This window comes from Neophocaena asiaeorientalis, unplaced genomic scaffold (genome assembly GCF_003031525.2).
Source record: "Neophocaena asiaeorientalis asiaeorientalis breed wild unplaced genomic scaffold, Neophocaena_asiaeorientalis_V1.1 scaffold43, whole genome shotgun sequence".
NCBI classification, from domain to species: Eukaryota; Metazoa; Chordata; class Mammalia; order Artiodactyla; family Phocoenidae; genus Neophocaena; species Neophocaena asiaeorientalis.
This window is the reverse complement of record NW_020173674.1, coordinates 2,323,365-2,350,991: the sequence shown is the minus strand read 5'-3', so window position 1 is coordinate 2,350,991 and position 27,627 is coordinate 2,323,365. Positions and strand designations below refer to the sequence as shown.

General features: G+C 59.7%; 2 protein-coding genes across 7 annotated transcripts in view; both read left to right on the top strand.

Moving 5' to 3' along the window:
- The window catches only part of OSBPL5 (oxysterol binding protein like 5), a 39,983-nt gene extending 20,446 nt beyond the window's left edge, over nucleotides 1–19,537 (top strand). For all 6 annotated transcript variants that reach the window (XM_024748978.1, XM_024748979.1, XM_024748977.1 and 3 more), the window contains 15 exons: nucleotides 1,977–2,148; nucleotides 2,544–2,736; nucleotides 4,654–4,838; nucleotides 5,452–5,533; nucleotides 6,132–6,230; nucleotides 6,655–6,751; nucleotides 7,734–7,832; nucleotides 13,004–13,101; nucleotides 13,573–13,662; nucleotides 13,754–13,890; nucleotides 14,288–14,473; nucleotides 14,711–14,837; nucleotides 16,310–16,448; nucleotides 16,887–16,989; nucleotides 18,684–19,537. In XM_024748978.1, the coding sequence (XP_024604746.1) occupies nucleotides 1,977–2,148; nucleotides 2,544–2,736; nucleotides 4,654–4,838; nucleotides 5,452–5,533; nucleotides 6,132–6,230; nucleotides 6,655–6,751; nucleotides 7,734–7,832; nucleotides 13,004–13,101; nucleotides 13,573–13,662; nucleotides 13,754–13,890; nucleotides 14,288–14,473; nucleotides 14,711–14,837; nucleotides 16,310–16,448; nucleotides 16,887–16,989; nucleotides 18,684–18,822 (1,946 nt within the window). In that variant the 3' untranslated portion in view covers nucleotides 18,823–19,537. The remainder of the gene's footprint in view (nucleotides 1–1,976; nucleotides 2,149–2,543; nucleotides 2,737–4,653; nucleotides 4,839–5,451; nucleotides 5,534–6,131; nucleotides 6,231–6,654; nucleotides 6,752–7,733; nucleotides 7,833–13,003; nucleotides 13,102–13,572; nucleotides 13,663–13,753; nucleotides 13,891–14,287; nucleotides 14,474–14,710; nucleotides 14,838–16,309; nucleotides 16,449–16,886; nucleotides 16,990–18,683) is intronic.
- A 2,614-nt stretch (nucleotides 19,538–22,151) lies between these two features.
- Nucleotides 22,152–27,627, top strand: part of LOC112402267 (tumor necrosis factor receptor superfamily member 22-like) — a 16,320-nt gene continuing 10,844 nt past the window's right edge. The window contains exons 1-5 of the mRNA XM_024749081.1: nucleotides 22,152–22,258; nucleotides 23,012–23,099; nucleotides 24,021–24,149; nucleotides 25,643–25,757; nucleotides 27,244–27,323. Coding sequence (XP_024604849.1) covers nucleotides 22,205–22,258; nucleotides 23,012–23,099; nucleotides 24,021–24,149; nucleotides 25,643–25,757; nucleotides 27,244–27,323 — 466 coding nt within the window. The 5' untranslated portion in view covers nucleotides 22,152–22,204. The remainder of the gene's footprint in view (nucleotides 22,259–23,011; nucleotides 23,100–24,020; nucleotides 24,150–25,642; nucleotides 25,758–27,243; nucleotides 27,324–27,627) is intronic.

Sequence of the window (27,627 nt, the reverse complement as noted above, 5' to 3'; positions counted from 1 at the left end):
ACCCCACCTGAAGCACCCCTCCCCTTGGCGGGATTTAGGCCGGGTGTATGGGACCCCGGTTCGGACCCCTTCACCGCCATCCAAGGAGGCAGCCTGGTGTCGGGGGACGAGCCCGCCGCTCAGCAGCCCCCTCTCTGGAGCCTCAGTCTTCCCCGTGGGCAAAAGATGGACAGTAGCAGTGTCTCCCCAGTTGCTATGCGAATCTGATGACCTTATTTAAAAGCAACCAGATAACAGTTACTGGGTGCCAACCACGTGCCAGGCACCACTGAATCAGCAGATGCTACTGTTACCATCCACGTTTGACACATGCGGAGACAGGTTGGGTGAACTGCAGGTGAGAAAGTGCTGGAGCCGGGACGAAGCCAGGTTCCCAAATCAGCGCACGTGTTTGGAGCGCCCTCTAGTGGCTGCCCCGAGTAAACGCGGCTGCCCCCACACACACACACCCCGCCCCATCGCCGCCCCATCGCCGAGCCCTGAGGGCCGGCGCCTCCCAGGGATCTGGTGTAAGACTCCCACCCCACCAGCAGTTCAGTGCAGGCAAGGTCCTGCCCGAGGCAGCCTGGCCTGACCACTGGGCTCCGGCCCTCCCGGCTGGGAGTCTGGGGCAGGCGGCCGTCCCTAAGGTGCCATGCCACCCCCTGGTGGCCAGACGCTGCATCCACGCTCCAGGGGGCCGTCCTGAGTCCCTTGAATGCCACCCTCATTTCCCCAGCCCCCCACTCGGTGCCAGGCCCCCTGTGGGCCCTGGGATGGGCTGGGCAGCTAGTGCTCCCGGGGAGCCTGCAATCTAGTGCGAGAGAACACCAGCAAACCAGCAGACTAGGCCAACTGGGCTGAAGCATGAGCTGAGTCCCTGATGGGGTCGGGGGCCACGGTCAGGGAGGAAGGGCATCCACAGCCCCTGTGGGTATCAGGGTGGGCTTCCTGGAGGAGGAGGAGGAATGGGCTCGAAGGATGCGTGCTATTCAGGATGTCTAGTCCCTCGTGGCAACCACAAAAAACGCACGTCAGGGCCCCAGGCCCCACTCAGCGCGTGTGGGTTTCCCAGCTCTCACCTGCGGGCTCTGCTCCCATGAGCGCCCCACCTTCCACCACCATGACCTTTCAGCCCTGGCTGAAAGTTGGAAGGTTGGTATCCAGCCAAGCCTGCAGTGAAACCCCCCGCCCCCCGCGGGATGCCGGGTGTCTTCCTGATAACCAGGAGCCACCCTCCCTGCAAGCCCCTCCTCTGCGATCCCCAGTGCGCCCCTCCCACCGCCAGGTCCCGGGATGCACCACAGAGAGTTAGGGAAGGAAATTCACTGTCTCCAAGAGGGAGACACTTTGAGGCTTTGGAGAAGGAAAGAACCGAGTTCAAGGTCCTTCAATCCCAGGTCCAGCCTGCGGGCAGCCTCTACCAGAAGGGCTGCAGGGGGCTGAGGATAAGGGCTGGGGGCTGGAGGCGCTGGCTCTGGCCACCCCACCCCGGATCCCCGCCCGCCTGGCCCTCCCCTCCCCCCGGAGCTGTTCCAACACCAGGGGCTGCCTGTCTGCGGCCTTAGCTCAGCAGCCCTTCCCCAGCCTGCCAGCCCCCCTCCTGCCCTGTGCTGCAGGCCAGGAAAGCCCTGGGCGCAGAGACCCCCTCCCGCCCCGACCCGTGGGGGCCAGTCTCCATCAGGGAGGGCCCTCACCCTGACGCCACAGGTGGGAGCTCGCAGGACCTCTGGGTGCAGAGTGGCCTGAGCTTGCTACACGTATGACCTTGAGGGGGTCACTTACGCATCCTGGCCTTAGCCCTTGTCTGTGACGTGGGTGACTGACAGTGTGCTGGGAGTGGGGGGTCCGGTGGGGGGCTCCTTGTTGAGGAATGGAGGGATGGGGGAGGGCAGGCTCCCTGACAGAGGGGCAGGAAGCTCCCCAGTATGCAGTGGTTGCCTCCCCAGCTGGGGGCTGCTCATCGCCCCTGACCCGCCCCCACCCCCCCACTACAGGCCGCTGCTGGCTGGACGCCCTGGAGCTGGCACTGCGCTGCTCCAGCCTCCTGCGACTCAGCTCATGCAGGCAGGGCCGCGACGGGGAGCCCGGGTCCTCGCCAGACGCGTCACCCTCCTCGCTCTGCGGGCTGCCCGCCTCGGCCGCCGTCCACGACCAGGACCTGTTCCCGTGAGCAGGGGCGTGGCGGGCAGGGACCAGCCTCTCCCGGGAGCCTGCGGGGGACTCCTGGGCCCGGGCTCTCCCTGGCACCACTGCACGGGGTCTCCTTGTACGTGGGGAGAAGATGGGGGGCAAACGCCGCCGAGGTCTGTCTGCCCAAACCCCAGGCCAGGAGGCAGGCCTCCTCCACTCGAGGTGGACCGGGGAGCCTCAGGGTGTTCGCCTGTGAACTGGGGCTTATGGTGTCAAATGCCCATCGCTGAGGCTTTTCAGCACAGGGATGGGGCTGAGGCGCCAGGCAGCGAGGGGTGCCCCGGGTGAGGGTACCGGGGGGTATGCCCAGAGGTGGGCGTGCCAGGGCCTCACCTGTGACCAGCAGCCCACGGGCGCCGTCCACCTTCCAGACTGAACGGGTCCTCCTTGGAGAATGACGCTTTCTCAGACAAGTCAGAGAGAGAGAACGCTGAGGACTCAGATAAGGAGACCCAGGACCGCAGGCAGAAGGCCGAGAGCGGGAGTGAGCAGTCGGAGGCCCCGGGGCGCCCCGCGCGCAGAGGGACCACGTACGTGGTACAGGAACACGAGGACCTGGGGGAGGTGAGAGCCCGCCCTGCCTGGAGCTCGGGCGCCGCCCAGCACCCACCCCGCACCCCTGAAGCGGTGGAGGCGACGCCTGGCCGTCCCCTCGGGGAGAGCCCGCAGAGTCTGCTACACCCAGAGGGCCAGGGGCACGGGAAGGCCAGGATGGCGGGACTCAGGGAGAGCCGGGAGGGCCGCGGGGCTCTGGTGAGGGTGTTGGGGGGGCCACAGGGCAGGTTCAGGTGGCGGCCTGCCAGGGTCCAGGTGAGACCTTCAGAAGGTCAAGGGGCAGAGGTAGAGCCTGGGACCCGCTAAGGAGGAGCTGTTGTCTGGACAAAGCTGACGGTGCCCTGGACCCAGGCACAGTCGGGGTGGGGAAGGGAGAAGGGGTTCAGGGCGCGTCCAGAGGCAGACGGCGATGCCACCTGTGAGACGGGCGCTCTGGAAGAAAGAGCTGGCGGCTGGGGGTGGGACCCGACTGTGTCCCAGGCTTGGACATGCAAGGGAGACGCTGCTGCACAGGAGGGTCTGGGGCTTAGGGGGCTGTCTGGACATAGGGCAGCCCAAGGGGCCCAGGGGCCCAGGCACCCCAGCCTTCAGAAGCTGAGCACAGACAGGGCTCCGCAGAGGAACCCTGGGAGGCATGGCAGGGAGGGGAGGGGTGGCCTCAGGGGCAGCTGTGCTGGGAGCTGGAGGAGAGACAGGGTGACACGGGGGTGGTGGTGACCTTCACCAGGGCACTTTTGGTGGAGAGGAGGGGCAGAAGCCAGAGGGAGAGGGTTAGAGGGAGTGCGGGTGGGATGGAGGGTGCAGGGGATTCCCAGCTGCGGCAGCTGCCATGCGCGCCCCGAAGCTGGCCTGGACATCAAAGCCAGGGAGCCACAGCCTCATGGGGGTCAGACATGACCGCTGCCTCTGGGGGCTTCCCCTCCCCTCGGTGCCCAGGCGAGCTGTCCAAGCGAGTGCCACTAGGCCTCCACCACAGCTGTGCAGACACAGAGAGGCAGAGTGACTGCCTGAGGTGGCCCAGCAGGGTGGTGATGGGCCCTGATGCAGGGCTGGCTGCCGGCACCCCATTCTGCTGCCTCCCTGGGGGGTCAGGGGATGGGGATCCACAGCCAAGTCTAGCCACACCCCAGGCCCGAGGCCCTGGAGCCACAGCCCGGGGGGTGGGGATGGGGGTCCATGGGGAGGGGCTTGGCGTTGGCCCGGGAACTGCGGCTCGATGGCACTTCCCGAGAGTGGAGGGTCCCCGATGCACAGTCCTACCTGGGAGCACCTGCCCCGCCAGCCAGCTGTCTTTAGACAGCCGCATGACCCTTTCTGAGATCACTCTGCCCACCTGAGGGTTTGCTGGTTGGTGTGGCCTGGGAGATGGAGCCCCCCTACCCTGCCCCCTCGCCCCCTGCCCAGACAAAGCCCAAAGCTCCGGGGCTCAGTCTCTCTGTGGCACGTGTTTGGAGCCTCAGTCTCAGGGAAGAGAGGGGGGGCCCAGGGCGGCCCCCTCTAGCCGTGCGATCCTGGACAGGTGAAGACCCCCTCTGAAGGGGGTGCAGGCCTGAAGCACCTGTGTCACCCCATGAAGACAAGATGGGCTGGGGGTGGGAGGAGGTCTCCTCGAGCACATGGCACCTGCTGCCGCGGCACAGGTCATGCAAAGTCCACAGACAGGTGTCAGTAGCCACGGTGGATGTGCACCAACCGCGGGGAGGGCCCAGGCTGGCCAGGAGCAGAGGCAGACGGGAGCCGGCCTGGGCCAGCGGCTGCCCCTCGGGCCTGCTGGAAAATGCAGGGCTCAGGTGGGGCTGGGACAGGTCCTCTGGGTGTGGCGGCCCGGCCAGGGGGTACGCGTGGCCGCCCTACCCCCCATCCCGCCCCCTCCAGGCTCCCCGCCCAGCTCTGGCTGCAGCCTGACCGCGGTCCCTCTGCCGGCAGCTGGGCGAAGCATCGCAGGTAGAGACAGTGTCTGACGAGCACAAGAGTCTGATGTGGGTCCTGCTGAAGCAGCTGCGGCCGGGCATGGACCTGTCCCGCGTGGTGCTGCCCACCTTCGTCCTGGAGCCCCGCTCCTTCCTCAACAAGCTCTCCGACTACTACTACCACGCCGACCTGCTCTCCAGGTGAGCGACGGGGAGGTGCCCAGAGACACCCCCCCCAGGCTCCCTCAGCCCCTGCCTGCCCCACAGAGAGTCCTAAGGGTCCCCAGGAAACTGTCCCTGAAGCCTCTGCCTCCAAGGGGCCCGGCCTCCATGGGAGGAGCTGGTGGACAGGGAGGACGGGGCAGCCCCACGTCCGGTCAGGGCCACCATCACAGGTGAGTCCAGCACCTTCTGTGCACCTGAGCCCTGGCATTGGCTCCCTCAAGCTGAAGAAGGCGGAGGTTGGAAGGGGGGCTGCAGGCCCAGCAGCCCACGCAGAGGGAGCTGGGTGAGGGCGAGAGCATCCCGGGGGCTTCCTGGAGGCGGCACCCTGCCGGCCTCGAGCCAGCAGCACCCTCTCTGCCCCAGCACTGGAGCCACCCTGACATTTTCCAGTTCCGTGGAAAACCCGATTCCCCGGAGTGTCGGGGGAGGGTGGGAAACTCCTTTTTGGGGGCTGGGCAGCTGGGGAGGGGCCTGGGTTTTCAGCAAGTGAATGGAGGTTGAAACGGAAGGAGAGAGGGCGCCGGGAAAGGGCAGAGGGCGGCCCAGGTCCCCTGATCTGGAGTGAGGGCATTCCCCCACCCCATCGCAGGGCTGCACTGGAGGAGGACGCCTACAGCCGAATCAAGCTTGTGCTGCAGTGGTACCTGTCCGGCTTCTACAAGAAGCCCAAGGTGAGAAGCACCGGCCGGGGAGGGAGCAACTACAGCCCAGCCCTGCGCCCTGGCACCCAACCCCACCCAGAGCCCAAGGCCATCCCCTACCCCGCGTGACCCTGAAGGATCCTGGTCGTCCCCACAGTGGTCCCAGGTCCTCAGAGATGGGGGACCAAGCCCTGACTTCCCACCCAGGGAAGAGACTGAAATAGCAGGGCTGGAGAATTGGGGCTTTAACTTGAAAGGTCATTAGAAGCCACAGGGGGCTTTGAGCGGGCTGTGCACTGGCTTCCCCTGAGATCCGGGGAGAGCTTGATGTGGTTAGGGTCTCACGTGCCCCTCAGAGCCAAGAAGTGGGCAGGGCACCTCGTAGGCCGTCCGCCCAAAGTGTAAACCAAGGGTAAAACATAGTCGCCCCAGACCAGGAGTGGGGCACTGTTCCCAGATGCTGGTGGGAAACTAGACATCCCTTCTAGAGACCTCCTCCCTACAGGTGCCCGGGGCTGTGGGCAGCAGGCAGCCCCTCTTGTTGTCCCTCGGTCCACACCCCATCCCAACTGGCATCTGTGCCCCACCCACAGCTTCTCACACAAGCCTCTTTGTTCACTGCCTGCAGGGGATCAAGAAGCCCTACAACCCCATTCTGGGGGAGACCTTCCGCTGCTGCTGGTTCCACCCCCAGAACCACAGCCACACCTTCTACATAGCTGAGCAGGCAAGGGCCCGGCCACCCTGGGCTGGCTGCTGGGTTCTGCAGCGGACAGGGCCCTGGCAGGGGGCAGGGGGCGTCTGACCCCCAGGCATGTTTCTGGGTGGCTCCACCTTCAACCACTGGAAGAGCTCTGGCCTCACTGCTGCCAGCAGGGATTCTCCCAGGACGCGCAGGCACCATCTTGGCTGTGACAGCAGAAAGTGTTTCCTTAGGGAGGGGGGACAGCGCATCCCATTTCCCTGGGGGGATGCGGGGATTGCATTCAGCTCCCCCCCGGGCCCCAGGACTCAGGCCCAGCTTCGCTGGACGTTGGGGCTGAGAGATGGGGACTGCCCTCACGCCTGCTCCTGGCACTGGGAGGGATGTGGTGGGGGACCGGGCCTGCCTGCTACTGGGGCTGTCGCAGGAGCCACCTCTCCACCCACAGGTGTCCCACCACCCACCCGTGTCCGCCTTCCACGTCAGCAACCGAAAGGACGGCTTCTGCATCAGTGGCAGCATCACAGCCAAGTCCCGGTTCTACGGTGAGGGGGGCTCCCCTGGGCCTCGAGGAAATGGGGGGAGGACTGACCTGCCGCACTCGGTGGTCACCAAGACCTCCCCCGGTGGCCATGTTCGTGTCCCTCTCCGCCTCTCCTAGCCAGGGCCCACGAAGGGTAAAGTGCTCAGAGCCTGGGGTCAGGCAGAGCCCTCCGAAGCCCCCTCCCCCCGGCCTCTCATCCCTCAGCCGTAGAGTTTGCACTGATGCTGGGAGGGTTACGGGAAGGAGCCACATGAAGGTGCCATCTAGAGCTGGCTGTCCAATTCAGCACCACTGGCCACACGTGGCTATTTTGATTGATTCAAACGAAATAAAACTTAAAAGGCAGCTCCGCAGTTGCTCTGACCGCAGTGCAAGTATCCACATGCTACATGGGATAGAACAGTTTCATCATCACAGGACAGTCTATCGGGCAGCACCCCTCAAGAGTCTGGCACCGTGGGTCTGTCTGCATTTTTCCGTCCTGTCGACCTTCCTATTGTTCTCACTGGCGGGCAGGTGCTCTGAGTGCCTCTGTGTGCCCAGCAGACTGCAGAGGGTGTACAGGCTCGGCCCACCTTTTCCACCCCTGTGCTCCCGTCACTGACTGTGGCTGTGACTCTCAGCCCTGAGCGGGCCGTACCCCCTCTCCGCTGGTGTTTAAAATCAGAGCAGAGGCCCTAGTTTGAAAAGGTCTGAAGCCTCCACCCTAAGAATCCCTGCTTTAGTAAGTGAAATAAGCATGAACACATGGCGACTTAGGTAATTCCTCAGGATGGATGACTTGTACGACCTGGACGGGGCCTTTACAGAATCTAAGGCTCAGAGAGGTTAAGCAACCCGCCCACAGTCACACAGCTGGAGGTGCCTGGGACTCTTTCCACCTGTTGGAAGGGAGCTCAGGTCCTGTGACTGGGGGTGGAGGTGGGGGCCCAGGTCCCGAGGATCAGTCTCGTCTCACTGGTCCCACTGCCCTGTCTCTGCAGGGAACTCACTGTCAGCTCTGCTGGACGGCAAGGCCACCCTCACCTTCCTGAACCGGGTGGAGGATTACACCCTTACCATGCCCTACGCCCACTGCAAAGGTGAGAGGCCATGGTACTCCCACCCTGGAGGGCAGAACCCAGGCCGGCTCCCTCAGGGAGAGCACGCTGGTTCTTGTCTATTTGAAGGTATCTTATTTGACCCTCACTCTTCCCTGACTTTTTAGCTGGGTGTGGAATTCCAGGCAGATTATCCTTCTGTCCTCTTTGGAAGCTTGTTACCACCTTCTAATTTCCATTGTGGTTGGTGATCAATCATCTGTTGGCCTGTTTGTTACATGTTCTGCTTTTCTCTGTAGCTGCTTTTAAGATCGTCTCTTGTCTGTGGTTTTCTGCAATTTCACTGCAGTAGTTCAAGGTTTGGATTTCTTTTTTTTTTTTTCCTCTACAGTGTCGTGTTAATTTCTGGCATACAGCAAAGTGATTCAGTTATAGGATTTCTTTTTTATTTTTTAATTAACAGACTTTCTTTTTTACAGTGCTTTTAGGTTTACAAAAATTTTAGCAGAAAGTGCAGAGCTCCATATACCCCCCCATCCCAACATGCACACAGACACACAGACACACACACACACACACACACACACACTCGGATCCCCTACTGTTAACATCTTGCATTGGTATGCTACAATTGGTTAGCTCATGTTGACACATTATTATTAACTTAAGTCTATAGTTTACATTCGGGTTCACACTTTGTGTTGTACAATTATATGGATTTGGACAAATGCATGTTTCTACCGTTACAGTATCACAATAGTTTCACCACCCTAAAAAATCTCTTATGGTTAGACGTGAATAGATGAATTCACCTATTCATCCCTCCCCCCTCCCCTCAACCCCTGGTAACCACTGATCTTTTAACTGTCTCCATAGTTTTGCTTTTTTTGGAATGTCATAGAGTTGGAATCCCAGGGTATGTAGCTTTTTCAAACCTGCGTCTTTGACTAAGCGATATGCATTTAAGATTCTTCCATGCCTTTCGGTAGCTTGACAGCTCTGGATTTCTTTATTTCTTCTATTTATAAGGGCTTTTGTTTGTTTGAACTTTTTTTTTTTTTTTTTTTTGGTACGTGGGCCTCTCTCCGCTGTGGCCCCTCCCACTGCGGAGCACAGGCTCCGGACGCGCAGGCTCAGCGGCCATGGCTCACGGGCCCAGCCGCTCCGCGGCGTGTGGGATCTTCCCGGACCGGGGCACGAACCCGTGTCCCCTGCATCGGCAGGCGGACTCTCAACCACTGCGCCACCAGGGAAGCCCTGTTTGAACTTTTTAAGCAGCGATTTCATGGTTTTGATCAAGTGTGGGAGTTTTTAAGCCCTTATTTTTTAATACTGACTCTCTCCAATTTCTCAATTTTTTTTCTAGAACTTCAGACACTCTGTGCCCTGCATCTGACATCTTTTACGTCTTTGCGTTCTAGATAAGTTCTTTAGATCTACCTTTAACTATGATTAACCTAATATTTAACTCATCCACTGAGTTCAATGTCGAAGTTTTGGATTTTTTTCCCCCAGAAGCTCTACTTGATTCCACTTCAAACCTTCCTGTTCTTTTATACTTGTATCTTGTTCCTCGATCAAGTTCACAGTTTATTCTCATAGATCTGTAAACATGGTAAATGCAATTCTTTTCTATTCGCTATCTAGGAATCCTAATATTCTAGCCAGTTTGCAGCTGTGTCCCCACTGCCCACAGCAGTGAGATTCTGGATAAACATTTGTTGAGTGGATGACTGTATATATTAAGACCTTGAGATTCTAATTCTGCTTGGGGTTTTCCCCTGTACTAGGCTGTCATGTACAGTAGGCTGTTTCTGGGCCACACAGGAAGTTTCCATTTGAGTCCCAAACTCACCTTACAAATTGAAGGCCAGGGATGTAGGGGGTGGGGATATTTTTAACCCCTAGAACCCTGCCCAATGCAACTGTTTCCTTGGCTCTCCTTTTGCTGAGAGCATAGCGATGTGAGAGTCCCGGTTTTATGGAAATGTCTCGGAACACACTTTCCTTGTTGCTCTGGCCCAAGCCCCTCTGTCCTGCACCCCACTGGACACCAAGGGCTCAGGTCAGCAAAGTCCTCTCTGCTCAGAGGACAGATGCACTTCTTCCTCTTTCTCCCCCTCTCCTTCTTGTTTGTTTTTTCTCCCAGAAGATTGCCCTTATTTTCTGGCATGACTGTCTGTTCATTAGTGCATTTAAAAGAGCATTACTTTTTCTTCAACTTTTCATTATTGAAAACTTCAAACACATGTGAAAGGACAGTGACCCCCCCCACACACACACACACAACGTACCCAAAACGCAGCGAGCACCAATCGTTTCCTTTATCCCCACACGCCTCCCACCTCATTCATTTGAAGTAGATCGCAGATATCACGTCATCTCTGCGTTTCATAGTGTCGCTAAAAGATAAGGAATCCCCTTCTTAACCACAACCACGGGACTATCATTACACCAAAAATTAAAAAAAAAAAAAAAAAACAAAACAAAACTCAAGGCTCTTTCCCTAATACCATGAGGTATACAGTCAGTGTTCAATGTGCTCTGATTGTCATAAATAAATGTGTGTTTACATACGTACATACACACGTATGTTACGATTCACTCGTTTGAACAGGATTCCAGAGAAGGGTCACACTTTGTGCTTGGTGTGAACCTTGACCCTTCTTTCCCTTGCACTGTATTTGTGGAAGGAATAAGGTCATTTTCTTGTGGGGTTTCCTCTAGTCTGGACATACTGGCTGTGTCCGTGGTGTAGTTGAACGTATTCTCTGTAAACTGGAAGCTGACCTCATCCCTGGAGGTCTGATCGCTTTTCAGGCACAGTTTTTCCAACAAGACAACAGTAGGTGGCTTCCCGTCCTCCTGCCGTGGGGCTCGTGACGTCGGGTTGGCTCCACGTCTGTGATCTTAAGTGACGTGGATTCTCAGCTCCTGGTCCCTCCAGCCTGGTGACGGTCCATCGCTCCTTCATCCAGCCAGCAGGCAGCCTCCTGCGAAGAGAAAGTCGCCCTCGCCTACCACGTGCTTACCCGCTAGGCCAGTACCTGTAGGATAAATGCCAGAGCTCTTCAAAATAGTCATGAGTTTTCCTTCCCTTGCCCCTGGCTCCTCCAAAGGGGATCCTTGGTGAGGTCGTTGTTGCTTTGAGTATTATCTGATCAGAACATGCATGATCGACTCGGAACATTCCAGCTAGAACATTCCATGCTCCTTGTGCCTTGTTGGCCAGCGGGAGCCCTCAGATTGGCCCCTGTGTCCTCTGTACCCAGCCCAAGTGGCCTGCCTCCTTTTGCTGTGACCCCGGGAGACCCTGACGTCTCCTGCCCTACACCTTGAATCGGGCATTGCTCCTGGGAGACCCAGGTTCCTGCCAGCAGGAAATGGTACTTAGACACCGTTGTCTGGAGGCGAGGTCTGCTTCCTACGAGTGGTTTGATCATCGTTTCTAGGGCTTTCGTCCAGTGAGCTTTTTACGATTAAAACAGGTGAGTTCACATTGACATTTCCAATCCAGATTCAAGACGGCCGGTCTTTTAACGCCCCATTCACCTCACACGTGAAATGTCTCCCCCCACGCCGGAAAGCCACTTTCCGTGACCTCGCCACGCTCGCTTTTTGTCCTAGCACACACAGCACTCAGAGTGACACTCAGCCCCACCACCAACAGAGCGATGGCTGAAGGCAGCGTGGGCTGTGATGTCTGTGCTTCTTGTCCTGAGTAGATCCCTCTGGGATCTGTAAGGTCATCAGATATACCCCTCTGGGATCACGCCCACTCTGGTCTTTTGTTTCATTTCACTTTGGATTTTTAGGAATTGCTCTTTTAACTTCATTTTTAAAATAATTTTGTAAATGAAATATGTACCTGGTTCCAAAGTCAAAACTACATAACAAGGTATAGACAGTTCTAGGGTCTCTCAGACCTCCTCCCCCACCCTCCGCAGTAGAGAATCGGGCCCTGCACACCCGGCCCTGCAGCTGCTTCTCTGACTCTGCGTTGGTGTGTCCTGGAGAGACACCAGAGCAGCTCAGAGGCCCGACTCCCTTCCATGTAGCTTTTCCACCCTGTGCACAGGGGAATTGGGGGGTGATTCCAGCCTTTTTGCAATTTCAATTAGCTTGTCTTTTTAAATTTTTTTTAATTAGTGCTAAATCTTTTTTTTTTTTTAATAAAGTTATTTATTTATTTATTTTTGGCTGCGTTGGATCTTCGTTGCTGCGTGCTGGCTTTCTCTAGTTGCAGCACGCAGGCTTTCTCTAGTTGCGGCAAGCGGAGGCTACTCTTGGTTGCGGTGCATGGGCTTCTCACTGCGGTGTCTTCTCTTGTTGTGGAGCACGGCCTCTAGGCACGCGGGCTTCAGTAGTTGTGGCTTGTGGGCTCTAGAGCACAGGCTCAGTAGTTGTGGCTCATGGGCTTAGCTGTTCCGCAGCATCTGTGATCTTCCCGGACCAGGGCTCGAACCCATGTCCCCTGCATTGGTAGGTGGATTCTTAACCACTGAGCCACCAGGGAAGTCTGTTTTTTTAATTTTTGAAAGACTTATTTTATCCCACATCTCTAAGTGTTTTCAAGTGAGAATGATCCTTTCTTCCTTCCTTCTCCTTCCTTCCTTCCTTCCTTCCCTCATTTCTTTTTTTCTTTTAGAGTAAGCCCTCCATAAGACCAGAAATAGAAGACTCATGCTTTCCTTCAGTAATTAAAAAATATATGTATTAAGTTAAAAAAAAAATAAAACCACGTGGGCCCGTCCTGGGCGCAGCAGTGAGCAGGGAAGATGCAGGCACCCACATCGGGGCAGGATCTGCGGAGCGGAGTGACAGGCCTTGACGAGGGTCTCCCGGGGGCAGTGGGGCTCCTGGGAGCCTGGAACAGGGGCTGCTGGAGGAGGTGACCTAGTACAGGGTGGGGGTGTCTCCCAGACTTAGCAACTCGCATGAGCAAAGGCCCTGGGGCCAGAGACCCCGTTCGATGCAGGGAGCTGGTCACTGCGGAATCAGGCCCGGTCACGGGCCCTGCTCACCTAACGAGATTCTCCCCCTCCTGGCAGCACTGCCCCCAGAGCGCCTGCCCCCTCCCTGCTCCCGTCTCACCCTCCGGGCCCTGATAGGGGCCTCCCCGGCTCAGTGTTGCTGGGTCAGGACTCAGCAGAGGTCTGGGGACTCGGCTGGCCAGGGGGTGGCCCTGACCCCTCAATGCGGCTGTGTTCCAGGCATTCTCTACGGCACCATGACCATGGAGCTGGGCGGCAGAGTGACCGTCGAGTGTGAGAAGAACAACTTCCAGGCTGAGCTGGAATTCAAGCTCAAGGTAGCACTGGCCACAGCACCTCGGCCACCCAGGGGCCTTGGGGGGGCGTGGGGCTTGGGCCGGGGAGAGGCGAGGCCTTGGGTGGCCCCCTCTTGCCCTCTCAGTGCCCCAGGGATGGTTTCCTGAGCAGGTGCACATGGACAAGCAGCTCCTGGCTTCCCTGTAGCACAGCGGGGCTCGGAGAGGGGAAGGGGCTGCCCACAGGCCACACAGCAGAGCTAGGACAGGCCCAGGCCCCTTCCCCACCACGGGGCACAAAGCCCTGGCAGGGACCCAGCACCCTTGAGCTCAGGCTGGACCGTGGGCGAGCGTGGCCACCTCCAGCTTCAGTCCCGTCCCAGCCGGCCCCCCATGCACTGGGGCCGGGAGCTCACCTCCCGCCCACCCATGAGGAAGGGGCCCCTCCTCCCCAGCTCCACGAGGGGACCTCACCGGCGTCGTAAGGGCATCATCTCGGGTGTGTCCCCACAGCCCTTCTTCGGCGGCAGCACGAGCATCAACCAGATCTCCGGGAAGATCACGTCGGGCGAGGAGGTCCTGGCGCGGCTCACGGGACACTGGGTGAGAGGCCGCCTCCGGGCAGGCGCGGGTAGGCCCGGGGGCAGCAGAGGCCACGGCCGGTACCTCTGACCTGCCCGGCTGTCTGGGGCAGGACAGGGAAGTGTTCATCAAGGAGGAGGGCAGAGGAGGCGCCGAGCTCTTCTGGAACCCGAGCGAGGAGGTCCGCGGGCAGCGGCTGAAGCGCCACACGGTGCCTTTGGAGGAGCAGACAGAGCTGGAGTCAGAGAGGTAAGGCCCGGGCGCCGCAGGACCCCTGACCACGGCTGGGGTGGCCGGGCCGGCAGCTGCTGTCTCCTGGGTGCACGTCCCCTGGATGTCTGTGGCAGGGAGGATGGACCTGAGTGGACCTTTCTTGGCAGAGGACACATCCAGCTGTGGGCAGCTGGAGAGAGAGCAGGGGAGGCCTGGGGAAGAGCAGGCTCCGGGGCAGATGACCTGCAGTCCACAGGGAGGGCCCTGCTGGTGGCAGGTGTGCGTCCAGCCCAGGAGACCCGGGCACCCTGAGAGGCAGTGAGCTCCCTGTCACTGGAGGCAATCAAGCGGAGGTTGCTCTGAGGCTCCCCTCTAGTGTGAGGGGACGGGACCGCCCAGGTCCCCCCGCTCAGAACGTGTGCTCCGCTCGCAGGCTCTGGCAGCACGTCACCAGGGCCATCAGCGAGGGTGACCAGCACAAAGCCACACAGGAGAAGTTTGCCCTGGAGGAGGCACAGCGGCATCAGGCCCGAGAGCGCCAGCAGAACCTGGTGACCTGGACGCCGCAGCTGTTCCACCTGGACCCCACCACCCAGGAGTGGCGCTACCGATACGAGGAGTGAGTGCTGGCAGACAGCAGCCTGGGCCCCGCGGTGGGCTGGGTAGCAGACCCTCACCATCCTGGCCCTGGGTGATGGGGAGGGAGGGTCACACAGGGGCTGCACACAGGTGCAGGCAACGGTCACTCCCCTGGGGGTCTCCGGTCCTGCTGGGAGGCTGAGGGCTGGGCCGGGCTGGGGCCCCCTCACTCCGAGGGCCACCGCCCCTGCCAACAGACACTCTCTGGACCCTCCAGCCACAGCCCCTGGGACCCCCTGAAGGACATTGCCCAGTTTGAGCAAGACGGGGTCCTGCACACCCTGCAGCGGGAGACCATGGCCCGCCAGACCACCTTCCTGGGCAGCCCGGGGCCCAGGCACCAGGTCAGCACCACCCCCAGGGCCCCTGCTGGGTCCCTCCAGGTGTGGCCCCATGCCCACCCTCACACCCACCTGCCTGGCCCCCCTCCTCTGGGTCCCCCACCCTGGCACACTCTGACCCACATCCTAGCAGGGTCTCCTCTGGCATCCCCCTGCATCCCTGTCCTGCCCTTCCCTGCCCAGCATGGGGCCTGGACGCCTGGATTTGCAGGACGCTCAGTTCCCAGGGCACCCTGGTGTTCAGGGCACTGTGCCAGGGTGTATGGTCCTGGCCCATCAACCCCCAGAGCCGCCCTCTGCGGTGCGGGCAGCATGCTATCCCATTCCACAGATGAAGAAACAGAGGCTCTGGGCAGCCCAGGGACTCGCCCAAGTAGGAGCAGGAGACGGCGCATTTACCCAGATGCCTGGGCCTCAAAAGTGTGGGAGAGAGGGTGGGAGGTGCTGGGGAGGGCAGGTGGGAGCTTCCAGGAGACACGAGGAAGGAGAGCTCCAGACAGAGGTGCCTTTTGAGGGAAGCCTGGAGTGGCCCCCACCACGTGGGCAGGTTCCACGTGTGGAACAGCACACACTACACCAGCGAGGCACCCACGGTGCACACGGCCGGGGGGCACGGCCCACCCGGGGCAGGGAGGGACGGACTCCCCATCTTGCCCAGGGGCCCCAATTTTCCCAGCAAACAGGGGCCACAGTATCTCACTAGCCACGTGTGTCCCACCCACCCTTCCGCCACATTCCGCGGCCCCTCGACCTCGACCAGATGGCCCCAGACCCTCGCACACGTGTCCACCTGACGCCCCTCTGCATCCTCCTCCTTCACTTAAGCCTTTCTAGTCGGCTCAGGCCCCACCAAACCCCAAAACCTGTCCCTGCAGCAAAGTCCACCTGGGTGGACTGCCCCACCCTCCATCTCTGTCTGCACCTCCCATCGCTGACCCCACCCCCCCATCAATGATACACATCAGAGCCGCAGGGCCCTAATGCAGAGCGTCCAGGCACCATCCTGGGCCTGTCTGTTGGACACAGGCCTGCTGTCACCTGGCCACTCCTGTACTCAGGGGGCTTGTTTGAGGCCGGCCAGCCTGGGGGTCCCTCCATGATGGGGGAGCCCTCAGCTCACACACTGAGCGGGTCCCTGGCCCCACCCCCATCATCTCCGTATGTACTGGGCAGGACCTCGTGACGGTCCCCAGGCCGCCGCAGAGGGGCCAGCAATCTGCATTACCCCTGAGGACCCTGAGGCCCGGGGGGAGTGAGGCTCCAGTCCAGGCAGGCCAGGGCCAGACCTCCTCTGTGCACCCTGAGCCAGCAGTTCCCTCCTCTGCCGGCCACCTCCTCTGGAGCTGCCCTGGCATAAGCCCACCACGTCCCCAAGGCCAGCGACACCCCAGCAGGTCCCCGAGGGCACGGCGGGCGCACGAGGGTGCGGTGGGTGTGGGTGAGCTCCCGGCCACAGCCGCTCCATCTCCCTCCAGGGGTCTGGCCCCGACCGGCGGCTCCGCAAGGCCAGCGACCAGCCATCTGGCCACAGCCAGGCCACCGAGAGCAGCGGCTCCACGCCCGAGTCCTGCCCAGAGCTCTCTGACGAGGAGGAGGACCGTGACTTCGCTCCCGGTGAGCCCTCCGGGGCCAGGCCCTCTTCAGGGCGGGAGGACAGAGAAGCCGAAGGGCAGAGGGGGGTGTGAGAGGGGGCAGGGCTCCCGAGTCTGCACTCAGGGGGCGGGGCCAGAGCGAGGGGCGGGGCTGTGACCTGTCCATCTGTCTGTGACTCTCCGGATTGGCTCCTGCCTCTCTGCCCCCTGCCCTCAAGGGCGTGCCTGTCTCCCCAGCTTGGTTCCCGCCTCTGGGCGAATCAGAGGCCAGCGGAGCCCGGGGTTCCCTCTGGAAACATCCCTCGGCACCACCTCCCTGTGTTATTAGCTTCAACTGAAGGCTCCTGTGAGGTGGGACACGGCCCCACGACCCCACCTGCCGGCTCCCCAGACATCCCCGCTCATCCTCACTTCTCCCCCCCACCCCGTGTTCCCTTGTCCCCCGGGTCCTGCGTCCCAGGCTGCGAGAGCCCGTGCCCTCGGTGTGGGAAGGAAGCGTGGCGGCTGCAGTTGCTGCACGAGGGGATCCTGTCCATCCGGGAGGCCCAGCAGGAGCTACATAGGTGGGCCATGCTCGGGGGTCCAGCCGGGGCTCCGGGTCAGAGAGCAGGAGAGCCAGAGCCGGCGGGGGGTGAGGGCAGGCGTTCACCTGCACTGTCACTTGCGCTAGAACCCTCAGGACTTCAGCCGGTCCGGCTACTGGGCGAGGAGGACAGGGGACCTCCTGGGTTCTGCCCTCTGCGAGGGGCAGGCAGGGCAGAACGCGGCGTGTGAACAGGCTGAGCTGGCAAGGAGGATGCTGGGTCTGGCGGGGGGCTTGATGGAGTCCAGGTGAACCAGGGCAGGGCTGCCCGTGCTTGTGGTGGGTGGAGCAGACAGAAGCTGGAAGGAGGTGCTGCCAGCACCGGCTCCCCCGAGTATGCCTCCTACCGCCCCGCGGTGGCCCCAGCTCCAAGAAAAGTGGGTCCTCAGGAACAGCTGGGTGAGTCATCTCGGGGAAGACTGGGAACACACTCTATGTGCCGGCACCAGGAGGCAGAGCCCTGCTTGCCAGCTCTGCCCCAGAGCCAGGCTCCCGGCTCCAGCAGGGCTGCAGGACTCCCGGCCTGTGGGACCTCGGGCTGTCCCTGCCTCGGTCTCCCCATCTGTGAACTGGGGTGACAGCAGTGGCCCTGGGGCGGGAAGAGGATGGAGCAGAGGGCTGAGCTCTGTGCCTGGCACCCAGCAAGCACTTAACCAGCTGTTAGCATCGGAGCCGCCCTCGGAAGCCTAGAATTTCATGCCTGTGACCCACCCATATGTGGCATAGAGGCATTTCACACCTTTTTAGCACCCCACTCCACTGCAGGCTGTGTGGGGCTGAGAGAGGGAGAGGAATGCTGTCTCCACGGTCAGGGAGGGCTTCCTGGAGGAGGATGCAGGTGGGCAGGGAGGAGCTGCAAAGGGGGAGAGCAGAGGCCAGCACTGAGAGCAGAGGGCACCACAGGTGGGCCGCTGCCAGGAGAAGGGCGAGTCAGGTGAGGGGGCGGAGATGGTGGAGCTGAGCCCAGAGGCCGTGGGAGCCGGGAGGGTCGGGGTGGCCATCTAGCACCACAGGAGGAAACTAGTTGCCAGGCGGGTGGCTGGGAGAACCACCGGAAGCTTCTGCTGAGGTCCAGACACACACTGACGTCAGAGTCCAGGGCGGGGCTCTGGGTTTCCTGGGCTGCCATACAGAGTACCACAGGGAAGCAGCTTCAACCACAGACATTTACCTCTCCCAGTCCTGGAGGCTGGAAGTCCAAGATCAGTGCAGGGCTGGTTCCTCCTGAGGCCTCTCCTCGGCGTGTAGACGGCCGTCTTCTCCCTGGTCCTCACGGGGTCGTCCCTCTGTGTGTGTCTGTGTCCTGACCTCCTCTTCTTATAAGGACAGCAGTCCTACGGGATTAGGGCCCATCCTAGTGGCCGCATTTTACTTTATTCACCTCTTTAAAGGTCACATCTCCAAATACAGTTGCATTCTGGGGCGCTGGGGGTCAGGATTCCAACAGAGGACTTTGGGGGACACAGTTCAGCCCATAACAATGGAGGTGGGAGGGAGGATGTAAGAGGCCCAGCTCCCCCAGCCTTGACCCCCCCACACCCAGAATGTGTGCCCAGGAAGCGCAGTGCAGCCACTGTGCCCTGGGTCCGTCCCCCCGCATTTGCACCCTGGGGCAGGGATGTGCCATCCTGCCTGGGCTGGCCCCCGCTGAACTGCGGTGCCCTATCATTCCAGGCATCTCTCGGCCGTGCTGAGCTCCACGGCACAGGCCAGGCAGGCACCGGCCCCGGGCCTCTTGCACAGTCCCCGCTCGTGGTTCCTGCTCTGCATGTTCCTGGCGTGTCAGCTGCTCATTAACTACATCCTCAAATAAGAGCCCTTCGGGGATGGCGTGGGCATCGCCTGCAGAACTCGGGCAGCCCCAGCCTCCGTCCCAGGCACCTAGCACTTTAAGCCAGCCCCGTGGAGGCAGAGACCCAGCGAGCACGGCCTCTGTGGACAGAGGGGCCCACAGCGGCACAACAGCAGGAGGGACCTGGGGGGCCACACGGGGTCCTCCCGGGGAGGCGCTGGCCTTAATGCTGAAGCCAAATGCCACATTCGTCGTGCACTGCACTCCCTGGTGACCTCGTCCCATCCTCCCTGGTCAGCCTCAGGGTATTGATGGCGGAGGGGCAGGAGAGCCTGCAGGGCTCTGGATGTCCCCCAGCAGGGGTGAGTGGGGGGCGTTGAGGAGCAAGCCGGGACCCCAGGCCCTCCTTGGCCTAACACACAGGCCATCCCTTCCTGAGACCCTGCCCACATTGCCGTGGAGGGGCCACAGGTGGGCTGGGGGCGCCAGCTGGACCGCTTTGGAGAGGGCGCTTGGGGCTTTATTCTGCCTTTGTGCTGTCTGGACAGAGCCCAGTTCATATACCTACAGGACGCGCCCCACCTCCCTCAGCCAGGACGTGCCAAGCTGGGGTGGGCACATGTGAGCACGGCGTGCCTGGGGACAGCGTCCCCGGCCCGGAGCCTGAGTTGGACACTGCTCAGATTGATGCACGGTCTTCTCCTCCCACATGTTTTTAATAAACGCAATCACAGTATTTTAGGCAGGCTGCAAACAGCGCCTGGCGTCTGGCCTCCATTCCTGTGTCAAATGCCAGGGTGTGTGTGTGTGTGTGTGTGTGTGTGTGTGTGTGTGTGAGAGAGAGAGAGAGAGAGAGAGCATCTGCACATGTAGATACACACGGAGCCTTAAACTATGTTGTGACGGTGTCATCTGAGCTGACTGTCCAGTTTATGTAACCACGTTCTTACCCTCCCCCAGTTTGGGGACATGTCTTTGCTCCATCCCTTGAAATAAACAAGACACACATATTGTGTGTGTTGTCTTCTTGGGGAACTTCTGGAAACTGGCGGGGGTGGGATGTCTTTCAGGGGAGAAACTCAATGCCAGCAGAAGCTGTCTGGGGCTGGAGGGGCCCAGGGAAGGGTCCGAGGCCCTGAGGATGGAGGGAGGAGGTCCGTGAAGGATGCGGGTGCAGTTTGCAGGGAGCAGTTAGAAGCAGCCCACCCTGCTGAGCCAGCGCCAGGAAGCTGGGGTCCTGTCAAACAGCCGCTGAGCCAGCTGAGGACACGGGAGGGGCGCTGCCCACCGGGGCCTCCAGGGTGGCCCTCAAGCCCATTTGGCCTGGTCCCTTCTCCACAGTAACAGCCCCCTCCCTGCCCTGCTGCCCCCAGCCCAGCCCTTCAGTTCCACTGTGGCCACCATTCCCAGTACTCACAAACACCAGGGCCAGGTGAGTGGGCCTCCCTTTTCTGGGACAGCCCAGGATACCCCAGAAGGGGAGGGTGGGGACAGCTGACCGCAGACCCCATGCACCACAGTACAGGGAGACTGCAGCCCAGCCCTGACAGTACACGAAGGAGGAAAGACACAGAGGGAGAGGCCGCAGGACAGGATGGACTTGGACTGGGGCCGAGGAAGGGGCAGGTGGGCACTGCCATCCCAGCCCTCACGCCTGCACCAAGCAGACGGGACTCCCAGGATCCCGCATCGAGGGCAGTCCCCCTAGACTGGCTCTGGATCCCATGTGGTTGTCCCTCCCTGCTGAGGGTGGGTGCTTTCCAGGTGGAAGTATTCGGCACCTTGTTACTGAGGCAGGTTGCTCTGGACCCAAAGCCCTGGGCCACCTATCTTGCACCCTGACCCCTTCAGAGCCAGACGGGGCCACCCTGCTGCAGCCTGATCCACCAGCCCCTCCAACCCCTGACCCCTGCAGCCTCGGAATCTCCTCCAGAATTCTCTTTATGTCCTTGGTAGGCCAAGAACTACTCTAAATAACGAGGAAAAGAAAGCTGGGTGGGCATCGTCCCAGGGGAACAGGTGGCCAATGCCCAGAGGGGTGGCTGCAAGGGCATCACGCAGCCCCTCCATGCAGTAAAAACCTGGACGTGGTTTCAGGCTCCATCAGCCAACTCTTGGGTGTCCAGATGCTGGTGGTTAAATCTAGAATGATGTAGGGTCCAGAGCTGGGCCTCCCACCCTCACGTCCACTCAGCACCCATTTCCCCTCCCCGCTGACAGTGTGCCTGGCTTGGCTCCCAGGGCATCTGGGCGGGACGAGGATGTTGCAGCTGGACTAGGAGAGTGGAAGCTCAGGAGGGCCTGTGCGGGTGCCCCACCTCACCCTCTAGGAGACTCAGAGCAGCAGAGAGGCTGAGGAGATGCACTTCCTGGGGACACGGTGACAGTCACCTCACCTTGTCACCTCCTTGGGTGAACAGCCAGCAACCTCTAGTAGGAAGAACTTCTAGCAGAAGCGACCTGGGTCCCGCACAGGGCAGAGAGACTCAAGCAGCTGAGAGGGCCCCCTGGAGTACGGGATTCCGGGTGGGGGCGGGGGACGTTGGAGGAGGTTGAGGAGATGAAGGGGCGCGAAGCTCCCTGTGGATGTGCCTGGGCTGCATCCTGCTCTCCCCACGAAGGAAGGGTCTCCTCCCCTTGAATCCCTCTCATCCACCTCACCCGCCTCCCTCATCAACGTCGCTCCCGCGGGCAGCTCAAAAGATGCTGTGGGCTGAGGCGGGGAGGGAGAGACAGACGCTCGGTGTGCGGCGGCCACCCGAGCCCAGGTCGGAGCCCCTGGGGCATCTGGGGCCGAGGGCGCAGGAGGGGCGGGTGAGGGGGGACCGGCGGTCGGCAGCGTGCTCGCCCAGGAGGGGCTGGGGAGGGGGGCGCGGCAAGCGAGGCGCTCCGTCCTTTCCTTTGCAGCGGGGGCTGTGCATACACCCTGCTCTCCCCCGCCCCCTCGGAAGCGACTGGGCAACAAGTTAAACTTGAGGGGAGGGCCGGGAATGGCCGTCCCGGGGGCGCCAAGACCGAAGCCCATCGGTGGCCCCGGCGCGGCGACGGCCTGGGCTGAAGACCTCGGCATCTGAGGCGGGAGGCGCGGGGGCCAGGGACGGGCAGGGCCGAAACGTGAGTCTAGGACCACCGGTTCTAGGCGTCTCCTCCGCGTGGCCGACCTACGGGAATTCGGGGAAGCGGAAAGTACCGCTTCCAGCAGGGAGGCGCGGCAACTGGGAGGCGGAGCCCGTGGGTGGGGCGAGGGGAAGGCCGTCCGCTCCGATTGGGTACTTTGGTCAGAAGCTCCCCTCCGATTGGCTGTGAAGTCAGAAACTCTTCAGTGAACGGGGCCCGGGGGTCGACGGGTAGCCAGGCTTGGAAGTGTGACCGCAGTTGTCGGCTCGTCCGAAGAGGCGTCGCGATGGAGCCCCGGGCGCGCGGTGTCCTGGCGGTGCTGCTGCTGCTCGCGGCGCAGGTGGGACGGCGGCGGAGGGGCTCGGGGGAGGGAAGACTCTGAGAACGGGAAGGGGGCTGTGGCCTGGGCGCGCGTCCGGAGCGAGGATGTCCCGGGCGGCGGGACATCCCGCACCCGGATTCCCATCCCGAGCAGGTCTCAACGGGAAGTTTCCTGCACCCAAAGGCCCAGGCGGGGCCGAGCCCGCTGCACATCCTTGGTGACTGAGCGCGGGGAGCCCCAGTGGAAGGGGGGGGCATGCGAGGGACGGGACTGCGGAGGGCCGGGGCTGCGGGGGGGGCTGTGTGTGTGTGTGTACCTTCAAATATATAATACAAAGATGTACACATTCACATACACACTCAGATCCCCGTTCCCAACCCATAGACAATATCCCTTCTTAACACAGTCTATATGCAACAGGTGAAACGATTAACTATAGACTAGAAAACATCAAATACTAAATTCCAAAGGTTTACTACCACAAAGGGTCTAGTTCTGGCCATGCAAATAAAATAGGCGCCCACCATCGAAGTAGTCAACAAATCCACATGCATTTGGGAACTAAAGAACATATTCCCCCCAAATAATACTGCTCTGTATCGCGAGTGGAACAGCACGGAGATGCTCCCCCGAGGAAGCCCACTTCCACGAGGGAGGCAGTGCTCCGGGTTGGGGGGTGACTGCCACTCCTTGCTCAGGGGTCTCGGTGTCTGCTTCCATCAGGAGCAGAGGCATCTTTTGATAATGCCAATCTCCACTTTCTGATTGAAGGTGACCATGGCAACCGGGGAGACCCGGTGTAACCCGGGGGAGTATGAGGTTACCAGCCTTTCCCGCTGCAGCAAACTCTGCCCGGCTGGTGAGTCTGGGACCACTTCCAGAGCCTTCCGGGGCAGACCCTGCCTGGGAGGAGGGAGGCCGCAGTCCCTTTGAGCAGAGCTGGGGGCTGCCTGTGGGGAGTACCTGGCTGTCTGTGGGTGGGAGGGCCTCTCCTGGGCAGCTGCCCAGTGCCCCACCTCTGCACCCACCTTGGGGGGTCTCGTGTGAACAGAGTGGTGTGTGCTTGTTTTGAGATGGGTGAGGTGAGTTCAGCAGGGTTTGGAGGACAGAAGTGGCCCATGCCCAGGCTGGACACGCCCACCTTCCCACCCGCACCCCATCCACACTCAGACAGGTGTGCCCACGTGATCAATGAAAGTCCCTTCACGGCCTCCTCTTGTAAGGGTCCAGCCACACACCTGTACCATCACCATGGGCATCGTCCACTCACACACACCTATACACGTGCCTCATTTTATCTGGGAAAGTGTGCCTTCCGGGGCTCCTGGTTCAGAGACCAAACACCCAAAACCTGGACACTCAGGCCCGTATCCTCCCCACACACACCCGCGCACACCCGCCAGTACACACACTACATACATCTATACACACACATCCATGCGTTCACACGCACACCTACATGAACCACATGTAGGAAAGAAAGGGACACAGTCGGTCCAACATGAAATCTTGTGACCTCTGCCCAGCATCCACATACTGCATGTCATCAGTAAAAGCCAAGGGGCAATTCAGGTCCCCGGTTTCTGGGACACCTGTGGCCTCGGATCAGTCCAGAATGTTCCAAGGAGACGGGAGGAGAGGGGTGGGTACTGTGCAGGGCATCTGGCCTCCAGGTGCCTTGGGACCTCCTCATGCAGAGGCCTCAGAGACAAGGCAGGGTCTGCGGCAGAGCAGGACAGCCCTGGACACCCACCTCCCCTCCGTGTACCACCTGCCACAGGCTACTACGTCAGCAAATACATAGACCAGGACCACAGCGTTGGAGAATGCAGGGAATGCGAGTCTGGAACCTTCCGGGCCCACCCCAGTGAGGAGAGCAGCTGCGTGCCGTGTTCCCAGTGCCGGGAGGGTGAGTGGGCTGCCGTCCAGGCAACGTGCCCCTGTCGACTGGCCCTGTGGGAACCTCACCACAGGAAATTATCACAGAGGAACACGGGGATGGGGCTGCTAGAGCAGACATCACAAAGTGCTTGGTTTTTGTTTTGTTTTGTTTTTTTGCGGTACGCGGGCCTCTCACCGCTGTGGCCTCTCCCGTTGCGGAGCACAGGCTCCGGACGCGCAGGCTCAGTGGCCATGGCTCATGGGCCCAGCCGCTCCGCGGCATGTGGGATCTTCCCGGACCGGGGCACAAACCCGTGTCCCCTGCATCGGCAGGTGGACTCCCAACCACTGCGCCACCAGGGAAGCCCCAAAGTGCTTGTTTTTATCATGATGCTGTGTGTATTGGCTAAAGAATCAACCTACAGGTCATTAGGATTTCAGAGTTGCTACGTATAAGGATGATATACAGAAGTTCTTCCAAATCTCTGTATATTGGTGACATTGTTTTTTAAAATGTAATTGAAAAATACCACTTCCATTAGCAAAAAAACCCCCAAACAAACAAGATTCTTTGGAATAAATCTAGCAAAGCATGTGTAAATGTGTAAGTGAACAAACAACATTTAAGGAAATCTAAATATGGAGAGGAATACCACAAGATAGTAAGCAGGAAGGCTCAACATTTTGTTGGGGGGTTTTTTGGGCCACACGGTGTAACTTGCAGAATCTTAGTTCCTGACCAGGAACTGAACCTGGGCCACAGCAGTGACAGCGCTGCGTCCTAACCACTGGACAGATAGGGAACTCCCTCAGTGTTTTAAAAGTATCAGTTTTCCCAGGAATGGTTCTTAGATTTAGTGCATTCCCAATGAAAATCCCAACAGAATGTATCAACTTATCATGCCATACCCCTTAAGTAGATACAATTTTAGTTTTAAAAAGTAAACTATCCCAATAGGAGATTTCATAAAACTGGCTATGCTGATAGTTGCCAAAACAGCTTCCTTTCCTAAAGGAGGAAAACAAGATAGCACACTGGCTCCCCCAAGTACTAGGACTCTGTACAGAGGACAGTTCATCAGTGCGATATTCACGTGGGGGTGGACAGTGGGCCCCGTGGAAATAGCCCCGTAGATGTGAAATGTGGGGTGTGGCCCCAGGAGCGAGCCCGTCACAGGAGAAAGGCGGAATCCCCCAGTGATGCTGGGAGAGACCATTCAGTGTCCACACTGAGTAGTGCTCTTCCGATCTTTGTGGGACAAACGAGATGGACAGAATGATTTGGGGGTGTTTCTGAGCAGTTGGCCCTATGCCCCAGCCCAGATTGCAGGGTCACCCACGGGCCCCGCCACAGACACTCCAGATGCAGGGGATGAGGTCTGGCTGGTCCCTGTCTCCATCCCTGCTGGGGAAGGAGGGGGGTGAAGATTCTGAGGCTTTGACTACGAACCTGGACGTGGCCGGCGTGGGCAGGACAGAGTCCAGGCCCCTGTGACTGACCCTTGGCCTTCCCTCCAGCAGATCAGGAGGTGGTGACTGAATGCTTCTCAACTAGCGACCGGCTATGCCAGTGCAAGCAGGGCAACTTCTACTGCGACTCCATGGGCTGCACAGAGAGCTGCTTCCGGTGCAAAAGGTGTTGGCCTGGGGTGTGTGAGCTGAACAAACAGGCCTGGGCGTGGGTTCCCTTCCTCCATTCACTGCCTGTTTGGCTTTGGGTCACTTATTCTTCCACCCCCTTCCCGGAGCCTCCGTTTTCCCATGTGTAAAATGGGGCTAATGGTGGCACCTGCCCCCAAGAGGTGTCCTGAAATTAAGTCACACAAGTCACCTGGATGTTTCCACCTGGTGACGGACTGGAGTCAGTGCTCATTCCTTCCTTCCTTCCTTCCTTCAGGTGTGATCATGAGCCCCGTGTGGCCTGCAGGTCTTATGGCAGGCCTGGCGCCCCCAGCCATGGTGGAGACCATCCCAACACCTATACAATGACAAGCCCATGAGGGACAGAGGGGATGCTAGAGACAGCTCTCTAGAGCAGATGCCCCGTGAGGGAGGGAGGGAGGAAGCTCCAGGCAAAGAAAACCACAGGCAGAGAGGACGGCAGTACCACGCCCTGAGGCAGGGTGGGATGCCCACTGTCACGGTAAGAGTCTCCTGGGACTGCTGTAACAAAGCACCACAAGTGGGTGGCTTTTAATAAACAACAGAAATGTATTCTTTCACGGTTCTGGAGACCAGAAGTCCGAAATCAAGGTGTCAGCAGCCGTGCTCCCTCCGAAGAGTCTCAGGGAGGAATTTCCCTCGCTCCCTCAGCTTTCCATGTTGCCGGCAGTCCTTGGCGCTCCTTGGCTTGTAGGCGCATCACTTCAATCTGCTTCCACCTCCAGGTGGTCTTCGCCCTGTGCGCTCTTCTGTATCTGCATCTTCACGTGGCCTTCTCTCTGCCTGCATACAATTTCCTTCTTGTAAGGACGCTGGTCATCGATTCAGGTCCACCCTGATCCAGTATGACCTCATCTTAACACGATTACGTCTGCAGAGACCGCATTTCCAAATAAGGTCCCATTCTGTGGTTTCGAGTGGGCACAGGTATTGGGGGGACTTTGGGGAAGACACAGCGGTAAAGCCACGTGTAAAATCGCTCACGTTTGTAGACTCTTAAATACAACTCAGACCGTGTTGAACTGTTGGCTTGGGGACCGGACAAGTCCAGAGTAAGGACTGCCCTCAGGTCTGGTCTGATCAGGGCTCTGGCTTCTCTGGACTTGCTTGCCTGTCCCCTTCTCCATGAGCTTCATCTTTAGGCTGACTTCCCTCTTGGTAGAGATATGGCTACAGCAGGTCCAGTCCTCATAGCCACGCACATCTCTATCCGGGAACAGAGGCAGAGGGAGGCCCCTCCCCTATATATCAGAGAATCCCCAAGAGTTATTTTCATTGAGCCATTTTGGGCCAGATAGCCCAGGAAATGCCAGACACTGATGGCCTGAAGCCTGGTGGGGCAGCACAGGACCCAGGGCTGGTCCCTCGAACCCCTGACGGGTGGGTTTTAAGAAGGATGCTTTGGGCTGGGCCTGGGCGGGGAGAAGTAATACTCAGAGTTTCTTTATTCTTCCTCTCAGGTGTGAAGACAGCACCATCCTTCAACCCTGCAACGCCACAAGGGATACAGTTTGTGCCGTAAAAATTCATCCAGAGGCTGGTATGGTCTGATTCTGTCTCTTAAATCCATAAAAGTAAAAAGTTGAGGTTCTGTGGGCCCTAAGGTCCCTGTTGTCACAATTCAACTCTGCTGCTGTTGCTTGGCTGTGTGTGAATAAAACTTTATTTATAGCAGTGGGCAGGACTTGGCCCATGGGTCACCGTTCATACACTCCTGTCTTGAGTAAACAAATAGAATCCTTGGGGACAAGCGGTGGCTCTGCCACCCTTGTCCCCATGTTGGGGCCGTGCCGGCTCAGGCACTATTTTTTTTTTTTTTTTTTTTTTTTGGGGCCCGCGGGCCC